Source organism: Mauremys mutica, chromosome 4 (genome assembly GCF_020497125.1).
Source record: "Mauremys mutica isolate MM-2020 ecotype Southern chromosome 4, ASM2049712v1, whole genome shotgun sequence".
NCBI lineage: Eukaryota > Metazoa > Chordata > Testudines > Geoemydidae > Mauremys > Mauremys mutica.
The window spans coordinates 43,655,150-43,676,612 of record NC_059075.1 but is presented as its reverse complement, the minus strand read 5'-3'; the positions used below and the strand labels follow the sequence as shown (position 1 = coordinate 43,676,612).

The 21,463-nt window shown below is 43.6% G+C and overlaps 2 protein-coding genes across 3 annotated transcripts in view; one reads left to right on the top strand and one right to left on the bottom strand.

Annotated features, from left to right (window-relative positions):
- ENTPD5 (ectonucleoside triphosphate diphosphohydrolase 5 (inactive)) overlaps positions 1-9,119 on the bottom strand; it is a 41,031-nt gene extending 31,912 nt beyond the window's left edge. For both annotated transcript variants that reach the window (XM_045014128.1, XM_045014127.1), the window contains exon 1: positions 8,994-9,119. The gene's annotated coding sequence lies outside the window, so the exon portion shown is untranslated. The remainder of the gene's footprint in view (positions 1-8,993) is intronic.
- Positions 9,120-9,143: 24 nt separating this feature from the next.
- Positions 9,144-21,412, top strand: BBOF1 (basal body orientation factor 1). Its single transcript, XM_045014123.1, has 11 exons — positions 9,144-9,235; positions 9,467-9,716; positions 10,847-10,912; positions 11,554-11,697; positions 13,119-13,199; positions 13,619-13,689; positions 14,122-14,266; positions 14,714-15,207; positions 16,317-16,421; positions 18,021-18,095; positions 21,074-21,412. The coding sequence occupies exons 1-11, from the start codon at positions 9,204-9,206 to the stop codon at positions 21,192-21,194; spliced, it is 1,584 nt and encodes a 527-aa protein (XP_044870058.1). The 5' UTR covers positions 9,144-9,203; the 3' UTR covers positions 21,195-21,412.
- The last annotated feature ends 51 nt before the right edge of the window (positions 21,413-21,463 follow it).

Here is a 21,463-nt window from a genome sequence, read left to right as displayed (position 1 = left end):
GTCACATTAGGAAAGCCTGCTCTTTGATTGGTCGGTAGCTGTGGTGCTATCCTAGCACAATACAGCTCAGAATTATTTTATTTATTGAAAGGAATTACAAATAAAACCATGCACCTGCCTCAGGTCATAGCTCTGATGCAGCCACACTGTGGAGGCTTTGGATTACATCACAGACACATGTGACACCTATATCCTTGTATAATCCCTAGAAATAATCCACTAATTTCCTTCATTAACACTATTTGGCTATTGTCATTTTTTTCTGGTAGATGAGCCTTTCTCTTCCTTTCCACCTGCTCCTTTCTAAACCTCTTCCTTGAGCACCTCCCCACTCATCTACTCTCTCCTTACCGTCCCAGTTGTCCATGCCTCTCCATGCTCTCCTCCCCCACACCCCAAATTAAATCTGTCAACTCTTTTTCCCTCCGCCTCACTGAAGTGTTGCCAGGCCAGAGCCACTTTGAGCCTCTCTGCTAAGTGGTGTGGAATGCTCCCAGCCCAGTGGCACTTCAGTGGAGGGGAGTTGGACAGTCTTAAAAAGGATAAGGAGAGAGTAAGAGGAGAGAGGTGGTGGAAGAGATGGGGAAAGCAAGACAGAAAGTGGGAACGGAGAAGGGTGGTAGCAGATGGGGAAGGGTTAAGGGGAGGTTGTAGGAGCAAGAGAATTAAAGGAAGGAGCAGAGGGAGAAGTCTGGGGCAGAGTTGTAAATCTCCTCTCCTGGAGAAACCTAGGGAGAGATTAGATACTACGAAACAGGAATGTATTTTCCAGTTTTTTAAAATTCAAATCACTTTTAAACTTGCATGGACTTCTATTGGTGTAACCTCTCCCCCAGCTCATTCTATGAAGTTTATTCAAATATTCCATAGGAATATGAACATAGGGCCATTTGATAATCTTGCAGACTTTTCAGGGTGTGAGTGTCTGCTTCTATGCTAATGACTAGCCCAAGGGATGGCTATTTCCCAACACAAAGCATACTTAACTTTGGCCCATGGCTTCATTAGAATTTTGGTTTGCAGTCGGGGCTCTCCAGGTGTTTAGGTCAGCTCATGGTCTAAGCAAATGGTCTCCTCTATGTTGACAAAAGCACTGATCTTGGGATTAATTATTTGTATTGCAGCTTGGTTGGGCCCCATTGCACTTTGCATTGTACAGACAGAGAAAAAGACAATCTCAGCTCCAAAGAGTTTACATTATTTGTTTAAGACAAGGTGCAACAAGTGGGAGAGAAAGCAGACAGGATAAACAGTAATACTAACATGTTTTGCACAGACTGAACGTTCAAATTTAGTAGGTATAATAAGCAGATGAGCAGAAGTAATCTCAGCTTGCTACCTGCCTACCCCTTATCAGATAGCAGTAATAATTATTTGTAGTATGAAACGCAAAGTATGTTAGCCACGCACCTGAGGCTGCGAGTCCTGAGGCAAGACTTAGGCAACTGTTCCTTCCTGACAGGCAGCTTTACAACAGCTGGGAAGCTGTGACAGCGAAGAATGAGCCTGCACTCACCTCTTCTTCACCTTTACTTTCAGCTAACATGACTCGACTATTTATCACGCAAGCTATTCGACCAGGGAGGCACATGAAATTGCACACTAGCTGTTCTTTATGAGTTTGGGTTTATCATTGATCTAGTGCTGACAAGCATGCATAGGTCTTTAGTTAAGCCAGACAAGTACAAGGTTCAGGTTTCAGACAGCTTAAATATTCAACTGAGATCAATACATTAGTAAAACATTTAACAAAACTGACAGAAAGTTCATTTCAACAGCATTAGCTCTGCCAAAACTGAGCCTGTCATTATACAAGCTGGAAACCACCACAACCAGCCACAAACCCCTGCAGTAAGATTGGCATAGGGCAGATTTATATATTAAAATGTAAGAAGATTTAAAGTACAACCAAGGTGAAAGCACTGAGGAAAATGAGTTCAGCTGTATACTTAGATGCTGAAGAGCCAGAACAGTGGAGGGAGGAACAAGGTTGCCCCAGAGTCAAGATGGAACAGGAAGTCCCACGGCAACAGAGCTTGCAAAGCAGAACTTTATTTCAGCTTTGTCACATGGAAACCTCAGCAGTATCTGTTGGGTGAGAGGGGAGAGATGGTATTGTCTGTGGGGTTGTAGGGGAACTTGGGCCCTCCCTGCTTGAGCAGGTTAAAACCGAGGGCCCTGTGACTGGCAGGTCGGATACGCAGCCTGGGGAATGACACTACCAAGCCTGCTCCATAGGTCACTTCCTACCACAGCCTCTGCCTCTCCAAAGCCACCACAAGCTGTATTTATGGACTCCCAAGAGGCGTTCTGCCTCACAGCGATGCAGAGGCTCTTTTCCTTCAATCGCAGCCTGTTGTTCCTGGTCTCCATGGGGGCCTCTGGTGACTCGGCAACGGGGGTTGCTTCTGACAACGTGGAGCTCCTGAGTCTTCCCCGCAGGGGCCAACAGCGTAGGACTGCTCCCTTCCTCCTTCTGCCTAGACTGAGCTGGGCTGCTCCCTTTTGATCTTTGCCTCCATTGTGAGCCCACCCAGCAGGTGTGGCTGGGTGGGGCCCTCTGGGCCCAGAACTGCTCTTTAACTCTTGATTCCCCAATGTGGGGCTTATATACCCCATCACAGTATCCCAGGGTAAGGAAGTCTCATTCATATCTCCATGTATTCCATGCAGAGGAGCATGTGGGATCCCAGACTGTTGTGATGAGAGCTCTAACATTCTAAGGACATTGGGGAGTGGCCCTCCATCCTAAGTCCAAGGTCCAAATTCGATAGTGTGGGGGAGAGAAGGGATAATAAGTGCTACAGAAACATCTCAGATACACCAGAAACGCCTCCTCACACACACACACACACACACACACACACACACACACACACACACACACACACACACCAAAAATAAATAAATTAGGAAACAAAAGGCAGAAGCTGATTCACTTTGTACGCTTATTTCTCCAACATGAGAAGCCATCAGTGGTGCTGAAACTAGGGGTGTTGGGGGTGCTGCCACACCCCTTGGCTTGAAGTAGTACAGTAGAACCTCAGAGTTACAAACATCAGAGTTACAAACTGATTGGTCAACCACACCCCCCATTTGGAACCGGAAATACGCAATCAGGCAGCAGCGGAGGCAAAAAAAATAAAATAAAAAATAAAGCAAGCAAATACAGTATAGTACAGTGTTAAATGTAAACTACTAAAAAAAGGGAAAGTTTAAAAAAAAAGATTTGACAAGGTAAGAAAACTGTTTCTGTGATTGTTTCATTTAAATTAAGATGATTAAAAGCAGCATTTTTCTTCTGTATTAAGTCAATGTTCTTTCAAAAGTTTACAAAAGAACTATAATGTTTTGTTCAGTTATGAACATTTCAGAGTTACGAACAACCTCCATTTCAGAGGTGTTTGTAACTCTGAGGTTCTACCGTAATAACAAACACCAAATACATAGTTTCCATCAGCAGTACCCACACAATAAGAATTGTTTCAGCACTCCTGGAAGCCCCACATTGTCCAAAATGAAATGCTTGCAGTTCTGTAAGCAAAATCAAGTTCTCAGAGTCCTAACTCTTATTCCTAGAGATTTCATGTATATGACTTTAGATAGAAATACACTTTTACCCATGTATTTACTTTTTCAGCACATAACTCATGATGAAGTTTAAACCAGAATCATGAAAATGTAGGAAAGAAGTGCTCTCTGGATGCTGAGCTGGTCACAGAGAAGTGCAGGTCTTTTTTAAATTATTGATTCTGAATTCAACAGTTCCTTCTTCTGTGATTTTACTGCCAGAATTTTGCAGCATTCTGATGGAATAAAGTGACACAACTTTCTTTGCAAATGTAGATTTAGGGTACAATTCTGGATCTTTAATTTTAAATGCTAGAAGAAAAGGAACAAACTCACAATTATGTTCTAGCAGCCATGTTTCAGCCTCTTCTTCCTGTACCAGGGCTCAATTTTATTTATTTATTTTGTCCTATTGGGATGTCAATTAATTAGATCAAGATTGCAACAGCAGCCTCATCTGCCTACAATCTATTGATTTCTGTCCCAACAGAATCTTCATTTGTTTTTATAAATTTAATGCCTCCTTACAGAGTTCCTTGTTGTGTAAAATGCATGCTTTGTTTTGCTCAGTCTTCCTTGTACTGAGTGCAAATATCAGCATATCTATGGTAATTGGATGAAAATATAGACAGAATCTTCCTAAGTGTTCCACGAGTGCCACTGGGAAGCTGCAACATCAATCCTCCTTTTTCAATCAACCAACCATTATGGTGACAATGGCTGCAGACTTTTTGGACTTCCATAATGTGCCTTAGTGCTCGGCATTATTTCTTTCTCACCAAGTGGTAAACAAAGTGTTGAACAACCATGTGTCAAAAATTTAGGATGAAAGGATGAGTTCTTAGTACAATCATATTTACTGTGAGAACAAATGACAAAAATGTCGTTGACTTATTTTTCACAGTATTCTATTGGATGGAATCTTCAGCAACTTGAATACAATATTCTGTGGTTTTTGTTTCAGATGTAGAATCAATAGCATTAAGCAGGAACATTTTTCCCTGTATGGTTGTTTGTTACTTTTATTATATCATTTTCATGTCTGATCAATCACCTTCCATAATATCTGTTCATTCTTTTAGCCCTTCCTTTACATTTCCTCTCCCCCTGCACTTGTAATATCTAATAGAAGACCTGTCTGTTCCAGAATATTCAATGAGACGTGCTTCAATCACTTCTTTAATTTGTTCATATTATGTTACACTCTTTAAATTGTTCATTTTCCGCTACATTAAAGGTGATGGTAACATACAAGAAGGCTTGAAACTGAGACTCAGTTGTTTTTACGGCACAATCACCAACTGATGTTTGCCATTTTTAGGATGTCAAAGAAAAACTGACTGCCTCTCAAAGGAGTTGATATTAAAGTGCTGCTGGAATGCACAGAATAGGGACACATTGCTACTACAATACTATTAACAAATTGCAGCTACATTTCAAATGATGATGGCACCAAAAATATCTCAATTGCAGGCAGGGCCGGCTCCAGGCACCAGCTTAGCAAGCAGGTGCTTGGGGTGGCCACTCTGGAGAGGGGCGGCATGTCCAGGTATTCGGCGGCAATTTGGCGGAGGGTCCCTCGCTCCTGCTTGGAGCGAAGGACCTCCCGCTGATTGCCGCAGATCGTGATCGCGGCTTTTTTTTTTTTCTCCTCTTTTGCTGCTTGGGGCAGCAAAACCCCTGGAGTCGGCCCTGATTGCAGGCTCAGCAATCTCAATATTCTACTCTCCTGCTGACTCCTATAGACAAAGTTTCATTCAATGATGTATTTAGTCTTGAAAAAAAACCATTTTCTCACATGAGCAAGAATTCTTTGTATATTGTTATTTACAACTTTTTTAATAACATTTACTTTTTACCTTATAAGAATTTAATCATTTCAGTAAAATCAATAACTTGCTTTCTACCACTTCAACTTTAGGTATGTTGATAAGAAATTCATATACTGATATTTGGTAATGAATAGACACTTGTCATCTGTCTGCAATATTGACCACGTCTAGTCAGAATGACAAACATCTAGTGAATTCAACACTGTAATCTAAAGACTGAAAAAATATCAGATGAACTAGCCAGCTCTACTTTTGTTTGACAGAACCTAGAAAGTTCTAGATTCTGGCAATCTAAGCCTCCTCAGACGAGCTCCACTTACTCCCATTTTTAATAACCAATAGCAGTTTTTTCCACCCACACTCTTCTACCTTTATTATTTGTATTACCATAGTGTCTAGGAGCCCTAATCTTGGATCAGGACCCAATTGTCCTAGGCACTGTACAAACACAGCATACAAAGACCGCTGTCAAGTGTTTTATAGGCAGGATGGCAAAGGAGGTTTTAAGGACGGATTTGAAGGAGAACAATCAAATATATTTGCAGAGATTTATGGGGAGTTTCTCCCAAGCATGGGGCAACATGGAAGAAAGTATGAAGGTGCTTGTTTGAATACTTAACAAATGGGTGATGGAGGCTGGCATCATGGGAGTTGACCTTTTGATACAGAACAAGAAATGACAGGTAAGATGGAGATAGGCCAAGAAAAGCCTTGAAATTAAGGCAAGTAGCTTTTGCTTGATGTGATAGAGAAGGAGGGAACAGTGGAGGGATGCAAAGAAAGGGGTAGCATGGTCAAAGTGATGTGCTAGAAGAACCATCTTTGCAGCAACATTCTGAATGGATATGAATGGAGTAAGAATGCATTTGTCAAGGCCAGAGAAAAGGATGGTGCATAAGGCCCCACTTAACTGGCGATATTGCAGAAATTGCTGATTCTGCAATATTAGGCTTCCACCGCAATTTGACAGCGGGAGCACCGCTGTGCATGGCACTGACAGTGGGAGCCCCAGCTGCCCTGGGGCTCAGAGCGGGAGCCCCCGCTGTCAGCCCCAGGTCTCGGATCTCAGCCCCGGACAACGGGAGCCCCCGCTCTCAGCCCCGTGCCCTGGCTTTCAGCCCCAGGCAGCCGACAGTGGGAGCCCCCGCTCTCAGTCCCGGATGGCCGACAGTGGGAGCCCCCGCTCTCAGCCCCTGGCTGACAGCAGAAAATCACGGAAAAGTAATAATGAACTTTATTACTGCAAATAATAAGGTCCATTATTTTAGCCATGCTGAGCTTGAGCTAACAGACATCCATGAGAAGAGATCAGAGAGACAGGCTAATATTTTAGTTTGAACAGAGGGATACAGGTCTGGAGTAGAGAGGCAGATCTGTGAGCCACCTGCATAGAGATGGTAGTTGAATCTGTGTTTGCAGATGAGATTATCCAGAGATAAGGTGCAGAGGAAGAAGAGAAGGGACCAAGGACAGCGCTGTGGAACTGTCACAGAAAGGTGACGGGTGGATGAGGAGGATGCTCTGAAGGAAACACTGAAGGAGTGATTAGAGAGGTGAGAGAACCAGGAGAGGACAGAGTCCCAGAAACCAAGGGAGGACAAGACTTAAAGAAGAGCAGCATGGTCAACTGTATCAAAGGTGGCTGACAAATCAATGAGGATGGAGTACTGGTTCTGAGATCTGAATAAGAAGAGGTTATTAGAGATTTTGATGAGAACAGTTTCAGTTGAATGATAGAGGAAGCCAGAATGGAGAGAAGTGGACGGTTTGCAGAGAGAGTCAAAGGGCTAAAAGGCAGCTCAGATTCTACGCACGAAATTTAGTTAAGTTGGAGAAGTAGGGTTGTTAACTGGGAAGATGGCAGAATTGAAAGAAGACAGAAGGAATTTCTAATGGAGGAAGTCAGTCTGGTCATGGGATTTCTACCAGAGATGCTCTGCAGCGTGAGAGCTGGATCAGAGGAAACAGACTTAGGGGGTGAGCCAGGGTCGGGGGTTGGCAGAGCAGACCTCGCAATGGGACAGAGGGGTGGAGAGTAGATGATAGCAACATGAAGAGGGACAGGAGTGTCAGATGCAGTGTTATTCAAAGGAAGAGAAAGAGTGAGAAGAGGGAAGATATAGGGGTTGGAAATAGCAATCAGAAAGAAGCCCAACATATTCTGATCCTGGGAAATCAGTGTAAGAAAAGGAGAGGCCTCTGTAAGATGGGGCAGCTGCAGAAGCAGTGTCAAAGGGATCCAGGTCTCTGTGAGAACCAGGAGCTGGACAGTGCAAGATACGAAGAGGTTATGGATGCTAAGGTCATTTTAGAAGTGGAGTGGGCATTCCACCCATTCCTCTTTCCCTAGGCCAGGGGTAGGCAACCTATGGCACATGTGCCAAAGGCGGCACATGAGCTGATTTTCAGTGGCACTCACACTGCCCGGGTCCTGGCCACCGGTCCGGAGGACTCTGCATTTTAATTTGATATGAAACTTCTTAAACATTTAAAAAACCTTATTTACTTTACATCCAACAATAGTTTAGTTATATATTATAGACTTATATAAAGAGACCTTCTAAAAATGTTAAAATGTATTACTGGCACGCGTAACCTTAAATTAGAGTGAATAACTAAAGACTCAGCACACCACTTCTGAAAGGTTGCCGATCCCTGCCCTAGGCTATTCTATAACTCGCCGTTTCCTAATAGACCTAAGAAGAACACTGACATGCTCATAATTTCTCTTTTTACTTTTTCAAATAGTTAGCTTTCATTCACAGATTGACCTTAGAGCAAAACATTTCCAGTGTCAAAAAGCTTTCAAACATGCATTATGTTCCTGTAAATATTTCAAAACAATAAAGAAATTGGGGGGGAAAAACTGTTTTTTTCCCACAACCTTGGATGATACCAGAGGCAAATATGGGCATAGAGAGTATGGGGATTGGTGGGGAAGAGCAAGAAGCAGCAGGGGGATAGGTAGCTGTGTGGAGGGCTGAGGTGGATGAAGGTATGAAGATGGGTTTTGGGGGGGAGGGAAGATAACAGTGATCTGTGTAGGCAACAAGGAATTTATGGTGATGGGGGGGCAGCAGATCTTTGTGGGCAGGGCAAGAATCTGGGCAAATGAGGGGATCTGTGTGTTGGGAGCAAGAGTAAGTATATGGAGAGCACAAGATTTCCATAGTGGTGCAGGGACAGAGGACGAGTATGGGAAGCAGAAGTTTTAAAAGAAGAAAGCAGATGCGTCTCCATCGGGTAGACAGGGGGTATGAGAGGAGGGGGTATGGGGAAAAACCAAGCGAGCTGTGGAGGTCAAGGATGGAGCGGGTGGGGGGGGGGCAGGAGAAGATCTGACAGAAGGAGGCAATGGATACAGGGCGAGCAGAGGGTCTCTGGAGGGCGCAGGGAGTGGGTGCAGTGGAAGGGTGAGGGAAGCGAGCACTGGCGGGGTCTATGGGGAGCGAGGGTCTCGGGAAGGGGGGAGAGCCGGGCTGGGTCTCTGCGGAGGGCGAAGGGAGCCGGGGTCTCTGTGTGGGAGCCAGGCTGGATCGGGCTCCGCGCAGGGTGTCACTCTCCCCGCGCGCTCCCGGGGTCTGCACTCACCGCCTCGCCGGTGCGCTCGGGACCCCACATCCCGCCGGTGCCGCGTGTCACATCAGCGCACTTGACATCACGGTCGCATACTTATCTCGTCACTAGTCCCCGCCTTCTAGTCTCCATAGCAACAGGTCGCCGCGAGCTCCTGTCACAAAGATTCCGTAGAGACGGATCCGTGCTGGGAATCGACGCCCGCAACTTCCCGCCGGGGCCAAGATGCGGAAGGGGAAAGGCGCGAAGCGGGGGAGGTAACTGGCGAGCGAGGGAAGTGGAGAGATGAGGGGGGCAGGTAACCAGGGTAACGGGGGAAGGGAGGGGCAGGGAGAGGGGAGGGGGAGGGGTGGGGAAATAGGGAGATGATGGGGCAGGTAACCAGGCAATGCGGGAGAGGAGAGCAGAGGGAGTCCTTGGCCGTGGGGTCCCAGCGGGGTGGGAGTTCCAGGGGCCTCGTACCCACGTGCCTCAGCTTTTCCTCACAGGGCGAAGAAGGGGGCCAAGGCTGAGTCGAAGGTGGATAAGGAGTCTGAGGCTGAGCGGGCCAAGGCCAATGCAGCGCTATGGGAAGCCCGGCTAGAGGTGACCGAGATCTCCCGGTCCGAGTATCGCGAGGCTGCCCGTGTGCTGGCCAGGAACAACGAGGAGCTGACATGGCAGCAGCACCGTCTGGAGAAGGACACAGTCGAGGTGATCAGCTTTCTCAAGAAGCAGGATGTGGAGAAAGAAGAGCAGGTATGTGCAGAGAACCAAGAAACCTGTCCACCACTCCCTGCACCCCTCTGAGCATCCACACCAAAGGTGGCGGGGTCGCAACCTGCAGGCCCATGGATGTCTTGACAGCAGGTTTAGAGGGAGATGCAGACTGTCCACAATGTCACCAGCAAATGTGAGGTGACCATAGGACCTGCTGCTCATGGTGCACATGCAGCATAAGAGCCTTTTGAAGTAGCTGATAGAACAAATCAAAAATAGCTCACAGGTAGTATCATCTTCTATATACCACAGATATTCTGCACATGCTCCAGGCAGCTCTGATGAGCATTGTGGGAAAGGTGCAACAATCTGCCAGTTGCTCTATGCTTTCGGTGGATGCTGTAGGCAGACAGGGTGAGCTGAGCACATCCAAAACAGGATGCTTGGCATGGATGATGTGCATCTTTGCTGTTTTCATTGGAACATTTTCACTGGAGGAAGCTGCAGTTTTCTAGTTTGGAAATATGGACAAGTTTCCTAGTGAAAGTGTAACTGGATCCAGAATTGCCCAAATATTAAAGCAGTTGTACAGTGTTAATGAGTTATCTTCCCTGCATTAGACCACCTTTGGCAGGACCAACAATAGTCAGCCTCTTCTGACACCTGCAGGCCGTATTTTAAATATGTGAAGTCAAAGCTAGATGCACATTTGCTCCTGAGACCAGGAGTGTTTTTACAACATCTGTGTAACTTTGTTCTGAGTTTCTCCAATATCAGCCACAGTGATTGGGTTTTTTCTGCTCCCCTGTTGACATTTATAAGGGTTTCTTCAGTAAAAGAGAGTGGGCAGGTCTAAGAGCCTCAACTCCAAACATACAGTACAAGAAGTGGGGGACCAATTCTGGGGTCCCATTGTGGCCCCATATGCTGCTCTAGTGGCATAATGAGGGCTGCAGTGGCCTATCAGGAATTCTGCCAACACAGAATCAGTGTAGGGTCAGCGTACACAGCCTCCCCCCCAGTCCCCACTTAAATCCTGTAAATGAGAGGCCTTTTCTGTGTTGCTGTAGCTTTCTTGATGTGATCCCATAAAGAGGCTTGAGGAGGGTTAAACAAATGGGGCAGAGTTTTCCCCATGATGATGGCTCTTCTATTTTCATCTTGTGCAGATTGCAAAACTGAAGCAACAGCTGGCAGATTTGAAGCAGCAGGCCCAAGAAGAGAATGAGAAAGTGGTGAGTGAACTTTTCTCTTTTCCCTCAGAACGAGGCCTTCACAGCAGGCTGAGCAGTGGTTTTGGTTATAGTAAGATGAGCAAGTTAGAAAGAGTTGAGATGCAGTAAAGGTTTTGAGGTAAACCCCTGGCATGAGGAAAAAACCTGCAAAAGAGAAGTGGGGTGGGGACTATACAAGGCCTTTCTAGCTGTGAGTGTGGTTTGCTATCTCAGATACCAGTAATAATACCTATAGATCATAAGGTGTGGGCAGAGATACAACAGAAACATGTCTAATTTGCAGACTACAGAAGTCTGCTATTCCCCACCCTTAAGCAATAAATTGCATGAAGTAGGCTCTTCAAGGACCTCTTGCCCATCCATCCCTAAAAATAACAAGGAACAGAACAGACTGGGAATTGACATATTATTAAAAGATAGAAATATTATGTTTAGAGCTTTCTAAACCTCCTCTTTTGCTGGTTGTTTGATTCTATCCAACTTGTTGCCTTTCCTTCTAGTGATAAGTCTAATTAATTTAGTGACTTTTTAAAATTCTACACATCAAAGTTATTAATTTGCATTGGCTGTCCATTTCCTGCAGTGATATTGTTGAATGGTTGTGACTTGTTCCCTTCTTGATTAGAATTTCTGATTTACAGGCAGAACATTATTCTGCGCAGTTGAAGGATCTGGAGGAGAAATTCAGCAAAAAAGCCAGAGAAATTGGCTTAATTCAGTTGGAACTGAAAACAATAAAAGAATTTCGCAAGAAGAAAGCACATATGGAGAAGGAACTGGAAGATGTAAGTTTGTGATAAGTGTTAATTTTGGATGTTTTAATGGCCTGAAAGCAATACTAACACAATCTAATTTAAAAGTGTTAATTCGACATGGTAACTTGTACTGGTACTAACTACATGCTCTACAGGACTTTGTCTGCAATGATTTATATGAGAAGTCATACTGCCACCTTTATGGCATGGTGAGTGACTGATATGGAAAGAATATCAGATGCACCTGGCTGATTTATTAGACTGTTTACTAAAACCAGGGCTGTGAGTGTAGACAGCACTATATTGGTCAGACTTATATATTCCTGAACTAGCATATAGTTTGGGGGAGACCATTTAAAGTCAGCATTATTTGACCTAAAAAGAATCAGTATGTTTTTTGAACTTGGCTGGTTAGTACAGGAATAATTTCCAACTTCAGCCAGGTGGTGGCTTCTTCAATTGCTTCTGCTTCCAGCACAAAAAATGGACAGATTGCTACTAAAAGGTCTATTCTAGCCTCAATACTGAGGACAAATACAACAAACGTTCAATCTGCAAATGTCTTGAGAAAAATATAGGGCCAAATCCAAGCCCTGTAATAAAGTATCTAGTACTTGTAGTGATTGTTATCCATAGATCTCGAAGCTGTTTACAGAGGTGAGTTTGGATTGCTAACATTTGACTTATACCCTTCTGCACTAGGCCAGGATTGCAGGGCCTGGGATCGAGTCAATTTATATACCAGAAGGAGCTTATGGTTCCTTTAAGAATATGTACAGAAGACTTAGTATTTGGGCTATAAGTACCATAGGGTTTATAAATGATATAACATGATTTCTCAATACTCAGTTCAATAAGGCAGATGGAATGCAGTGACTGCCTTATCTCTTGACACAAGTAAGTCACTTAGATTGTAAACTATTTAGGGCAGAGACTATCATTTGCTATGTGTCTGTATAGTGCCTCGCACAATGGAGCCCCCATCCATGATTTGGTGCCACAATACAAATAATAAATAATTTTTTAGGCGTAAGGTATGAAATACACCTTTCTGCAGAATTTTCTCAAAGAAATTGGGGTACCGGGTTTTGAATAGCACAGATGACTGAATGAGTAGAAAGAATGTAACTAGCTGTGTGAGACTGGGGAGAGTTTTACAAGGGCCTATGCTGTGTTCTGTATATTTATTAACAGACTAGTGGAAAGTATGCTAATGACACTTGACAATGATTTAAAAACAAGGGAGCTGGTAAATTATGAAAGAGAAGGAAAGTGTAACATGACTAAAGAGAGGTAGAGAAGAGGCAGAGATTATGCAAGGAGCTGATGAGGGCCTGATAAGTACAAGACAAAAACTGGGAGATGCCTTTCCGGACAGTTTCATCTACACTTTTATCTAAAAGGCTGAAATACAGCACCATTGTTAGAGTGATTTTTTTTTTAAATCATAGATAAAAGAGAATATGAGAATCTCAAACAGGGAACATCAGGAGACTCTTGGAAGGCTGGAGAACAGGTTCATTGAAGAAAAGGTACAGTGCCTTACGAAGGATTTAGGAATCTCATATTAGAACAATGTGACTTTCCCTATTGACCCTATTGAGTTGCTTTAATTATTTGATGAACATTTTACAATCGTGTGTGTGTGTAAAACAAATACAAGAAGATGACGTGGCAATTGGGTGCAGCTTTCCAGGGAAAGTCACAGGAGCATCAAGATCCCTGACGGGCCATATAATTGCTCCGTCCCCACTCCCAAAGGGAAGTTGTTTCAGTGCCCCCAAGGGGGGCATATCACTGCTCACTCCCTCTCTTCCTCTAGGATACAGGGTTGTATCAGTGGCCAGTTTAATCCCATGTATGTGATTTTAGAAAAATGCTTTGAGTCTAATTTTATCTTTAGTACCACATAGTCTCAGTCTGTATTTAAACAGCCTTTTCTCCCCTTCAGCAACTACTAGAAAGAGAGGCTGAGAAGAAGATAGTAATGCTGGCAGAGAGAGCCCACCATGAGGCCATTGTGTAAGCCATTTGCGTTATCTGTTCCCCAGTTACAATGAGGAGTCAGAAAGCCACTGTAACTCTTGGTCTTACAAATAACTGCCAGGCAGCCAACACTACTATACACAACAGGGACCCTTTGTGGGAAAATGGGTAAGGGCCTTTGGCTGCATCTATATTACTTTCACACTTTAAATGCAGGCACCATCACCATCCGGACACCTCTACCATCAGACTAATTTCGGCTCCAGTCCAGATACTGAGGCAATGATGCCTCAGTGACACTTCCATGATCCCCCATCTTCTGGTCCAGCCCTGGTGCTGGAAGCAAAGCTGTCTCAGTGACAGTCCTATAAACGAATTCTCTCTCTGAAATTAGGGTATTGATTTTAATATAGGAAGATCCAAAAGGCTGCGATGTCACCTCTTGTGTTTTTGTTTCACCTTTTCCAGGCAGTTAGACAGCACTGGGAGAGCAGTGTTTAAGGAGAACGTTCGTCTTCAGGAGGCTCTTGCTTATCACCTGAAGGAGACAGAGGAGCTAAAAAAAATCAAGAAGCAGCTAGAAGAGGACAAAGCTTTTCTTCTGCAGGAGAAGGTTCCTGCTCTGATTTCTAATTCTATTTCATTCTTCCCTAGGAAGGGGCCCTTGAAATCCAAATTTTGGATACAGATGCAAGTTCATTGGGAGTAGCGCCTTTCCAAGTCAGACTCATCCACAATTTACTGGATTTTGGAGCTATCTTAAGAGACATGAGGCTCTTATTCTGTTCTTTTAATTGTGGAGGAGAAAATAGAAAACATTTCTTATAGTGCCCCTCTAAGAGGAGTTCAGTGTGTACAATGGGGAGTGCACAGATCAGACACTCTTCAGCTTGCTTCTCTTGCAGGCAGAGCCCTGACCCAGATTACAACTCGCACTCCAGCATGGAAGTGCTGGAGTATCTATCAGTCTGATGTAACCCATGTGCTATTATTGTTGAAAGAGTTCTGAGGTTCAGGGTGACCAAGATAAGAGTCCAAATCATTTTCTCTTATCCTTTAGGAAACCAATGAGAGTTTGGTTCAGGAAAAGGTCCGGCAAGTCACTCTGCAAAAAGCACAGATCCAAGCACTGCAGCACAAGGTGGAGAGACTGGAGATGGCACTAGGTCATATGACCCAAGAATTTGAAACAGAAATTCAGAAGACACGGCATCACGCTTTAGTTCAAAACCAGGCAGGCATGGTAGAGATCAACAAGCTGCAGCAGCTGCTGGAGATGAAGGATCGGGAGATGAATCGAGTGAAGAAACTGGCCAAGAACATCCTGGATGAGAGGAGTGAGGTAGAGAGTTTCTTCTTAGAAGCTCTGGACCAGGTGAAGCGTGAGATTGTGTCCAGCAGGAAGTGCTACAAGCAGGTGGCCCAAGCTGCCTATCAGAAGAAAATGATGGAGGCATTTGCAGGGAAGGAAGAGTACCCCAAAATCAGAACGTTTAACAGCAATGCTCACAGCACAAATAGTGTGTACAAGGACCTGCAGGAGGCAGAGAAATGGTACATGTAATTAAACAGCAGAGGATTTAATGTCCATCTCCTTGGCTCATAGGAATGAAACCTAAGTCTTAAAAATCCCTGTGTAGTAACAATACCCAAATTAGTAATCTCTGTGGAGGCTGCTGTGATGGGAGGGGAGGAAAGAAGTTCAGCATTGGAGGGGAGACTGCAGACCCAACTGTTCAGGATAGGGAGCAGGGCCGCCCAGAGGATTCAGGGGCCCCTTCCATAAAAAAAGTTGCAAAACTATAGAATATTATATACTCATGGGGGGCCCCAGCAGGGCCTGGGGCAAATTGCCCCATTTCCCGCCCCCCCCCCCGGGCGGCCCTGGTAGGGAGCTTCAGGACAGACTGCTGCTGCAGACCTGGCAGAACACAATAGAAGGGACAACATTAACACTGAAACCTAAAAATGACAATTAAATGCCAACACTTATTTATTTCATTGCTGATCATTTTAATGTATTTTTCTTGCAACCTCTGTCTCCCTTGCCTCCCTGTAGGCCAAAAGCCTCAGTTGCACACCTCCCTTGAGATCTTCTCAAAGCAGTTCTTCATTGTCAATACAAAAATCTGTGGCACAATGAAAACTGAAAAAGGGGCAACAGTATAAAATAAATGTAATATAATATCAAAATCAATAACACGAGCTACTGTACTGACTGTTTTATACCTTTTTAAATTTAATTCAATAAAAGCCTCTGGTTTTGAAATTTATCTGAAGAGGCCACAAAATTTCCAGAATGTCCATCAGACTGCAGCAGAATCTAGGTACTTTGCCATAGAATTTAGGTCCAATTTTGTGCAGACTACATGGGGCCTTTCTTAGAGGTAAAAGCTCTATATTTTATTCTTGATTAAAACCTGTGGAATTTAAAGAGGTGGGGAAGATTGATCAAGGTGTATAGTCCATCTCCTGCCAATGCAGGATTATTTTCTGCTTACATATCATTGACCAGCTGAGTGAAACTTAGGAAATTCAGAGCTATGATTGAAAATCCTTTCTGTGTCCACTGTTCAGAAAAAGGGAGATTTTATGCTGGATGGTAAGAGTTTTGTTTGGTCTTATTCTCCTACTATATTGATCTGCTCTCTGATGTTTTTCAGGACAAATATCCAGCAAGGGAAGGTGGATATTGGCCAGTTGACATGGGAGCAGAAGGAATGTGTTCTGAGGTTACTCTTTGCAAGAATGAATGGCCGGGAGCGATGGTAATGCTCTGTTTCTATGGTAGATGGACACAGGGCTCTTCCTGTTGTGGAATCCAGGGTGATTGCTTGGATTCCCCCATTCTGGAGCTAATGCTGAACCTGTCCTGAGCAGTAATTGTGCAGGCTGAGGGAAAGATATTCCAGCTCAATTTGGAGAAGGGAATTTTAGCTAATTTTAGTCTGACTCTAGGTTGAGCTACTAGGTCTTCATGTGTAGTTTAGGATACCTCTGAAGAGGAAGAAAAGTAGCTGTAGTAGTGAAGAGGACAGAGGGGCATCCTAGAGTCTAGACCAATGAAATGGGATTAATTTTATTCACAGTGCTTAACTGATTCCTGCTTATCTTTAGCAAGTGAACATAAAGAGATAATTTATCCAGTTAATGACAGAAGAGTCCCATAAACAGAATGAAATCTGTGCTTTGTCTGTGGCAAAGATAAAGAATCTGTCCAATCATAAAAAAAGTTAAAAATGTGTTGAAATTTTCACAAACTGGCCATTAAAATTGTACTCAGAATATAGCTCATGTTGCTATTTGCATGCAGAATTTGTGAAAGTAGCTTTAGAAGTCTCTTTGAAAACTTGATTTACAAACTGGAAACTGAAAGATTAAGCAACATAAATCATGCTTGCATGTATTAAAGAATACACAGGAGATCTCAAATACTATCTAAAATGCTATATGTGCAATGTGGGAGTGTAAAGGTTGAGGTGGGAATAGTAACTCTTACACTTTGAGTGTGTTTGTTTGAAATTCTGAGCCTTAGTGTTACATTAATGGAAGTTTTTACCATTTTGTTTCATTTTTACAGTAGAGATTAAAAACATTCCTGTGTGCATGGTAACTAAAAAGTGACACTGATCATTGTCCAAGCTGAGAGGGAAACTTATGACAAAAAAAGCTCCAAGAAACAGCATTAGTGGGAATACAGTTGGATGCTATATTAGAAATGTGTTCACTTTTAATAATCTTACATATAGCAGTTTTGTAGGGTCATGTCCAAATTAATGTATTTCATTTAGGGAAAACACTATGTTCTACTCACTTTTCATGCTTTGCTCACAAACTGGAATTGGAAGACCAAAATCTGTCATTTAAACTTCATTTTCTGTTTTCAACTAAGATAAGCTTAATAGTACATATATCATCTGCTAGGGGAGTCTGTCTGTTCCCTGTGAATCAGAAGGGGAATGGACTTGATGAGCTAATCACTGAGTCATGGTCACTGAAGTTAGAAATTGAATTAATGTCCAGAGTGGCTAAATTGGGGGGATAATCTAGACTCTATAAATAAAGATTTGGAACAGCCATCCCCTGTTAGAACTGAGTGGCAGGGCAGAAACTTGCTGTATTTTATCCCTGAACTCTGCATTTCTGTCTCTCTCTCAATCACTCCTTACTGTAGCAGGAAAACTTTAGCAGCAAAACACAAGTTCCATTGTCTAGATTAAAATACACCTAGCACGACTAGCACTTCTGTCTGCTATTCATTTTCCCTTATATAGTGAGGAAGAGAGATAGGTATGGCGTAGAGAGAAGCCTCTTAGTACACGTTACACTTAATCCATATTTCTCCTGCCTTTGTTTCCTCCTCACAGGAAAGGCAAACATGTTTTGGTCCCTTCAGCTCCAGCTGCTGTTACTCCTAGTTCTGAAGAAAGAAACAAAACTAGGTAAGATATTATATTTTTATAGCACTCTATCTTGGTACTCTGCAGCCTCCATTAACACAACACCCAAGCACCTCCAACGTATTTAAAAACAGAAATATAATCATCTTTCCCAGCATGAAAGAGAAATACTTTGCTTAGTCTGAAGGTTTTTGTTTGCTTGTTTGTGCTGGTGTGTCTGCATGTGAACACGTTTGAGGGAAAATTTAAGTTGAAAAGATTAATTTTGCTTTGAGTTCTGAATGCGTAGTCTCTAGTCATTCCTATCTCCTCAGTTTGTGAGTTCCAGACTCTTGGTCCAGCAGCTCCATTGTGTCTTCTGCACTCAGAAGCTTCCCCTTTACTAGTGAACAGCTTCATTATTCTTGGACAACATAGTTATTGTGAGAGGTCATGTTTGCACAGGGAAAGGCAATTACTCAGATAGCACAGAGAGCTTTGAGTATCAGTAGAAAGGCCTTGAGTTAGATTCTCCATTCAGGAGAGAGCTATTGAAGAGAGTGGAATCCCAAGATTAAGTGTTCATTGACCTGTGCTGCTAAACAGATGGATTTCTGTGATCTGTACCAGTTAATGCTTTTTTAGAGTGTGTGAACTTGTTCCTACATATAACGAATAGCAGCTAGCAAGGCTGGAGGTTACAGATGCCTAGTCTGTCTGTGATGGGATGGGATTTAATCTTCTGCCTGGCTTGAACGACACTTTAGTCCAATTCTGCCTGCTATATTGGTGAAAGCACCTCATGGCAGGTGTCTTATTTAAATATAGACACCCTATCTCTCTAATGTTCTAGGCACACAAAGGCCATCCTTCCTCTCTCTTCCTCAGTTCAGCTATCACTGCCTGGATAGCAGAAATAGGAATCAGTCCTATTTATGACTGGAGCCTGGTTTTTCGTAGGTGCAGGCTCTGATACAACCACACACCTAGTTGAATTGTTATTCTCCAAGGCATGGGGTATATTACATTATCATATGGCATAAGCGTGGGTATATGGTGCATTGTCACTAAATGCTGCAAGTGTGCCAGATGTTGTAGAGATAGTTCCAGGGGACAGTGTGTGCTTACAATCTAATATTGGCATACACACGATGACCAGATAAAATTCACAAATAGGAGCACTGACTTATTTCCTTTAGGGCAAGACCCCTAGTACTTTGCAAGGAGACTGGGTGGTTCTTTGGCATAAAGAGGGGCGTGAGTTCCAAGTGTGAGGATTGGCATGGGAGAGGGCACAAAAAAGAGAGTAGGAGTCAGCAAATGAGCCAGTTAAGCAGGTGACTTGGCAGGAGTATAGGCAGCAACACTTCTCCTTCCCCAGCCAGTTGTTTCATCAGCCTGCTGAATGTTGTCATTTAGCCATGACTGTACACTCCTCTGGGGCAGACACTCTCTCTTTACTAGGTTTGTGAAACCCCCAGCACATTGGGGCCCCAAGCAGGGGGGCCTTTAAACACAACTATAATTCAAATAATAAAAAGAATAGGGATGAAAGCAGGAGTACAGGTGGAGGATTGGAGGAGAATCTTACACATGATGTGGAAGGTTAAAAAAAATTAGTGAAAAGAGCTCAGTGCATTTATTGTTTATATTGCAATAGCACCTAGGTGCTTCATTCAGAAATGAGGCTTGTTGGGCTGGGCACTGTACAAACAGATTGTTTTTTCTATGAGTAGCTTGAGTTTAAAATGGAGGTTAAGGAAAGACTCAAAGTCAGGGCAACAGTGATCAGATAAGGCAAATACATGATCCAATGCTAGGCTCAACTTGATCTGACAAAATTAAATTTTTTTTTAAACTTCTATTTTTCCTGTGATTTTGTTTAAAACCTTCACCTATTTCCTTTTTAATTTAAAAATTGTCTACTTTTAAAAATATTTAAACCCATTCCCTTGAATGCAAGTGAGGATTTTAGAGATGGCATTTGGTGTAGAGCAGCAGACTGGAAAAAGTGAGATGGGCAGTTGTAGTACAGTAAAATCTCAAGAGTTGCAGACACCTCAGGAATGGAGGTTGTTCGTAACTCTGAAATGTTCATGACTCTGAACAAGATGGTATGGGATGCTCTTCAGCGTGGACTGCTTGGAGTGGGGGCTCACAGCTGTGCCTGTGAATCTCAGTCTTCACTTCCTACCTGTAAGTGGCTGCCTACCGAGTTGGGACAGGCAGCTGGTTCTAGCCCCCTGGCTGCAAGGGTGATGAGTGAGGCACCCTGGGGCACTTCTGCATCAGTGGGTGCGCAGTGCCGGCTGTGGCCCTTTAAAACTGAGCTGCTCCTCTAGAGCGCAGCACACGGGCAGGAGCTCGGGCACCATCTCAAGTAGCTCACATTCCAGAAACAGCTAAGTTAACTTCTTTCCTGGGTTGGACTGAGCTTTCAAGATTGCGGGGGAAGGACAGCACCCCTGGCTTACAGAATAGTGGGGAGCTGCTCCTATTCTGCCTGTGAACCTCAGCATCTTCACCTCCTGCCTGTAAGTGGCTGCCCTCCTTGTGGCAAGTAAGGGGTGGTGGTGGGGACAGGCAGCCAGATGTTCTTACCTTTAAGATGCGATACAGCCAGAATACAGTATTTGCTGGGTTGGGGGGGGGGGAATAGGGGGGTTGTTTCTGCTGGTGCCTTGATTGCTTACTTCTAGTTCCACATGGTGTCTCGTCCGTTTGAAACTCTGGTGTTCATATCTTTGAGTTTCTACTGTATTCAAGGCAAGAGGTAACCTTGATGTTAACAAGGATGTTCTTGGCATGGGAAAGGATGGATTTTTAGAGTTTGTAAAGGAAGGAGCTAACAGGATTTGGTAAGAGCCTGAAGGAGATGGGAGAAGAGAGGAGCCTGATTGATAAGGGAAGAAAATGGAGATTTGGAAGCATAAGCTTTACATCTTATTAGAGGTTATTGTTTAGCCCCTTCCCTCCCCACCATTTCTGGGTGAACAGCAGCATGTTATTATTGATCCATCTGCTATGCTTTACCTTTGCAGCATTGAAAACATTGCTCCCAGCCTGACCTTCATCACGCAGCAGGTCCCAGTATCAGATCCCTCTTCTCATGGAGCAATCCTTCCAGATATTGAGATGGTAACGTCACAAACACTAGAGTAAGGTGGCTGTAGACTCTGACTGAACAAGACGTAAAGTAATGATGGTTATTGCCTCATCTGCACCTTTTCTTCTGGGACGCTTGTGTAAGTGGAATGATGCTACAGCTGTGAAATCATTAATGTCCCCATTTTATTGTGGTGTTGGTTTGGCTTTCATTTGAAACCAGCCTGAAAGGGGACTGTAAATTAATTTTATAAACACGTGTTTAAGGTTTTTTTCCCTCGAAAATAAAAAAATATTTTTTCTTCCCCTGGCTCAAGTTCTGTAGG

Coding starts and splice junctions, on each gene's coding strand:
- BBOF1 (XM_045014123.1), top strand. CDS start 9,204: ATGCGGAAGGGGAAAGGCGCGAAGCGGGGGAG. Junction 10,913..11,553: donor AAGAAGAGAATGAGAAAGTG/GTGAGTGAACTT, acceptor TCTGATTTACAG/GCAGAACATTATTCTGCGCA. Junction 16,422..18,020: donor ATGAATGGCCGGGAGCGATG/GTAATGCTCTGT, acceptor TCCTCCTCACAG/GAAAGGCAAACATGTTTTGG.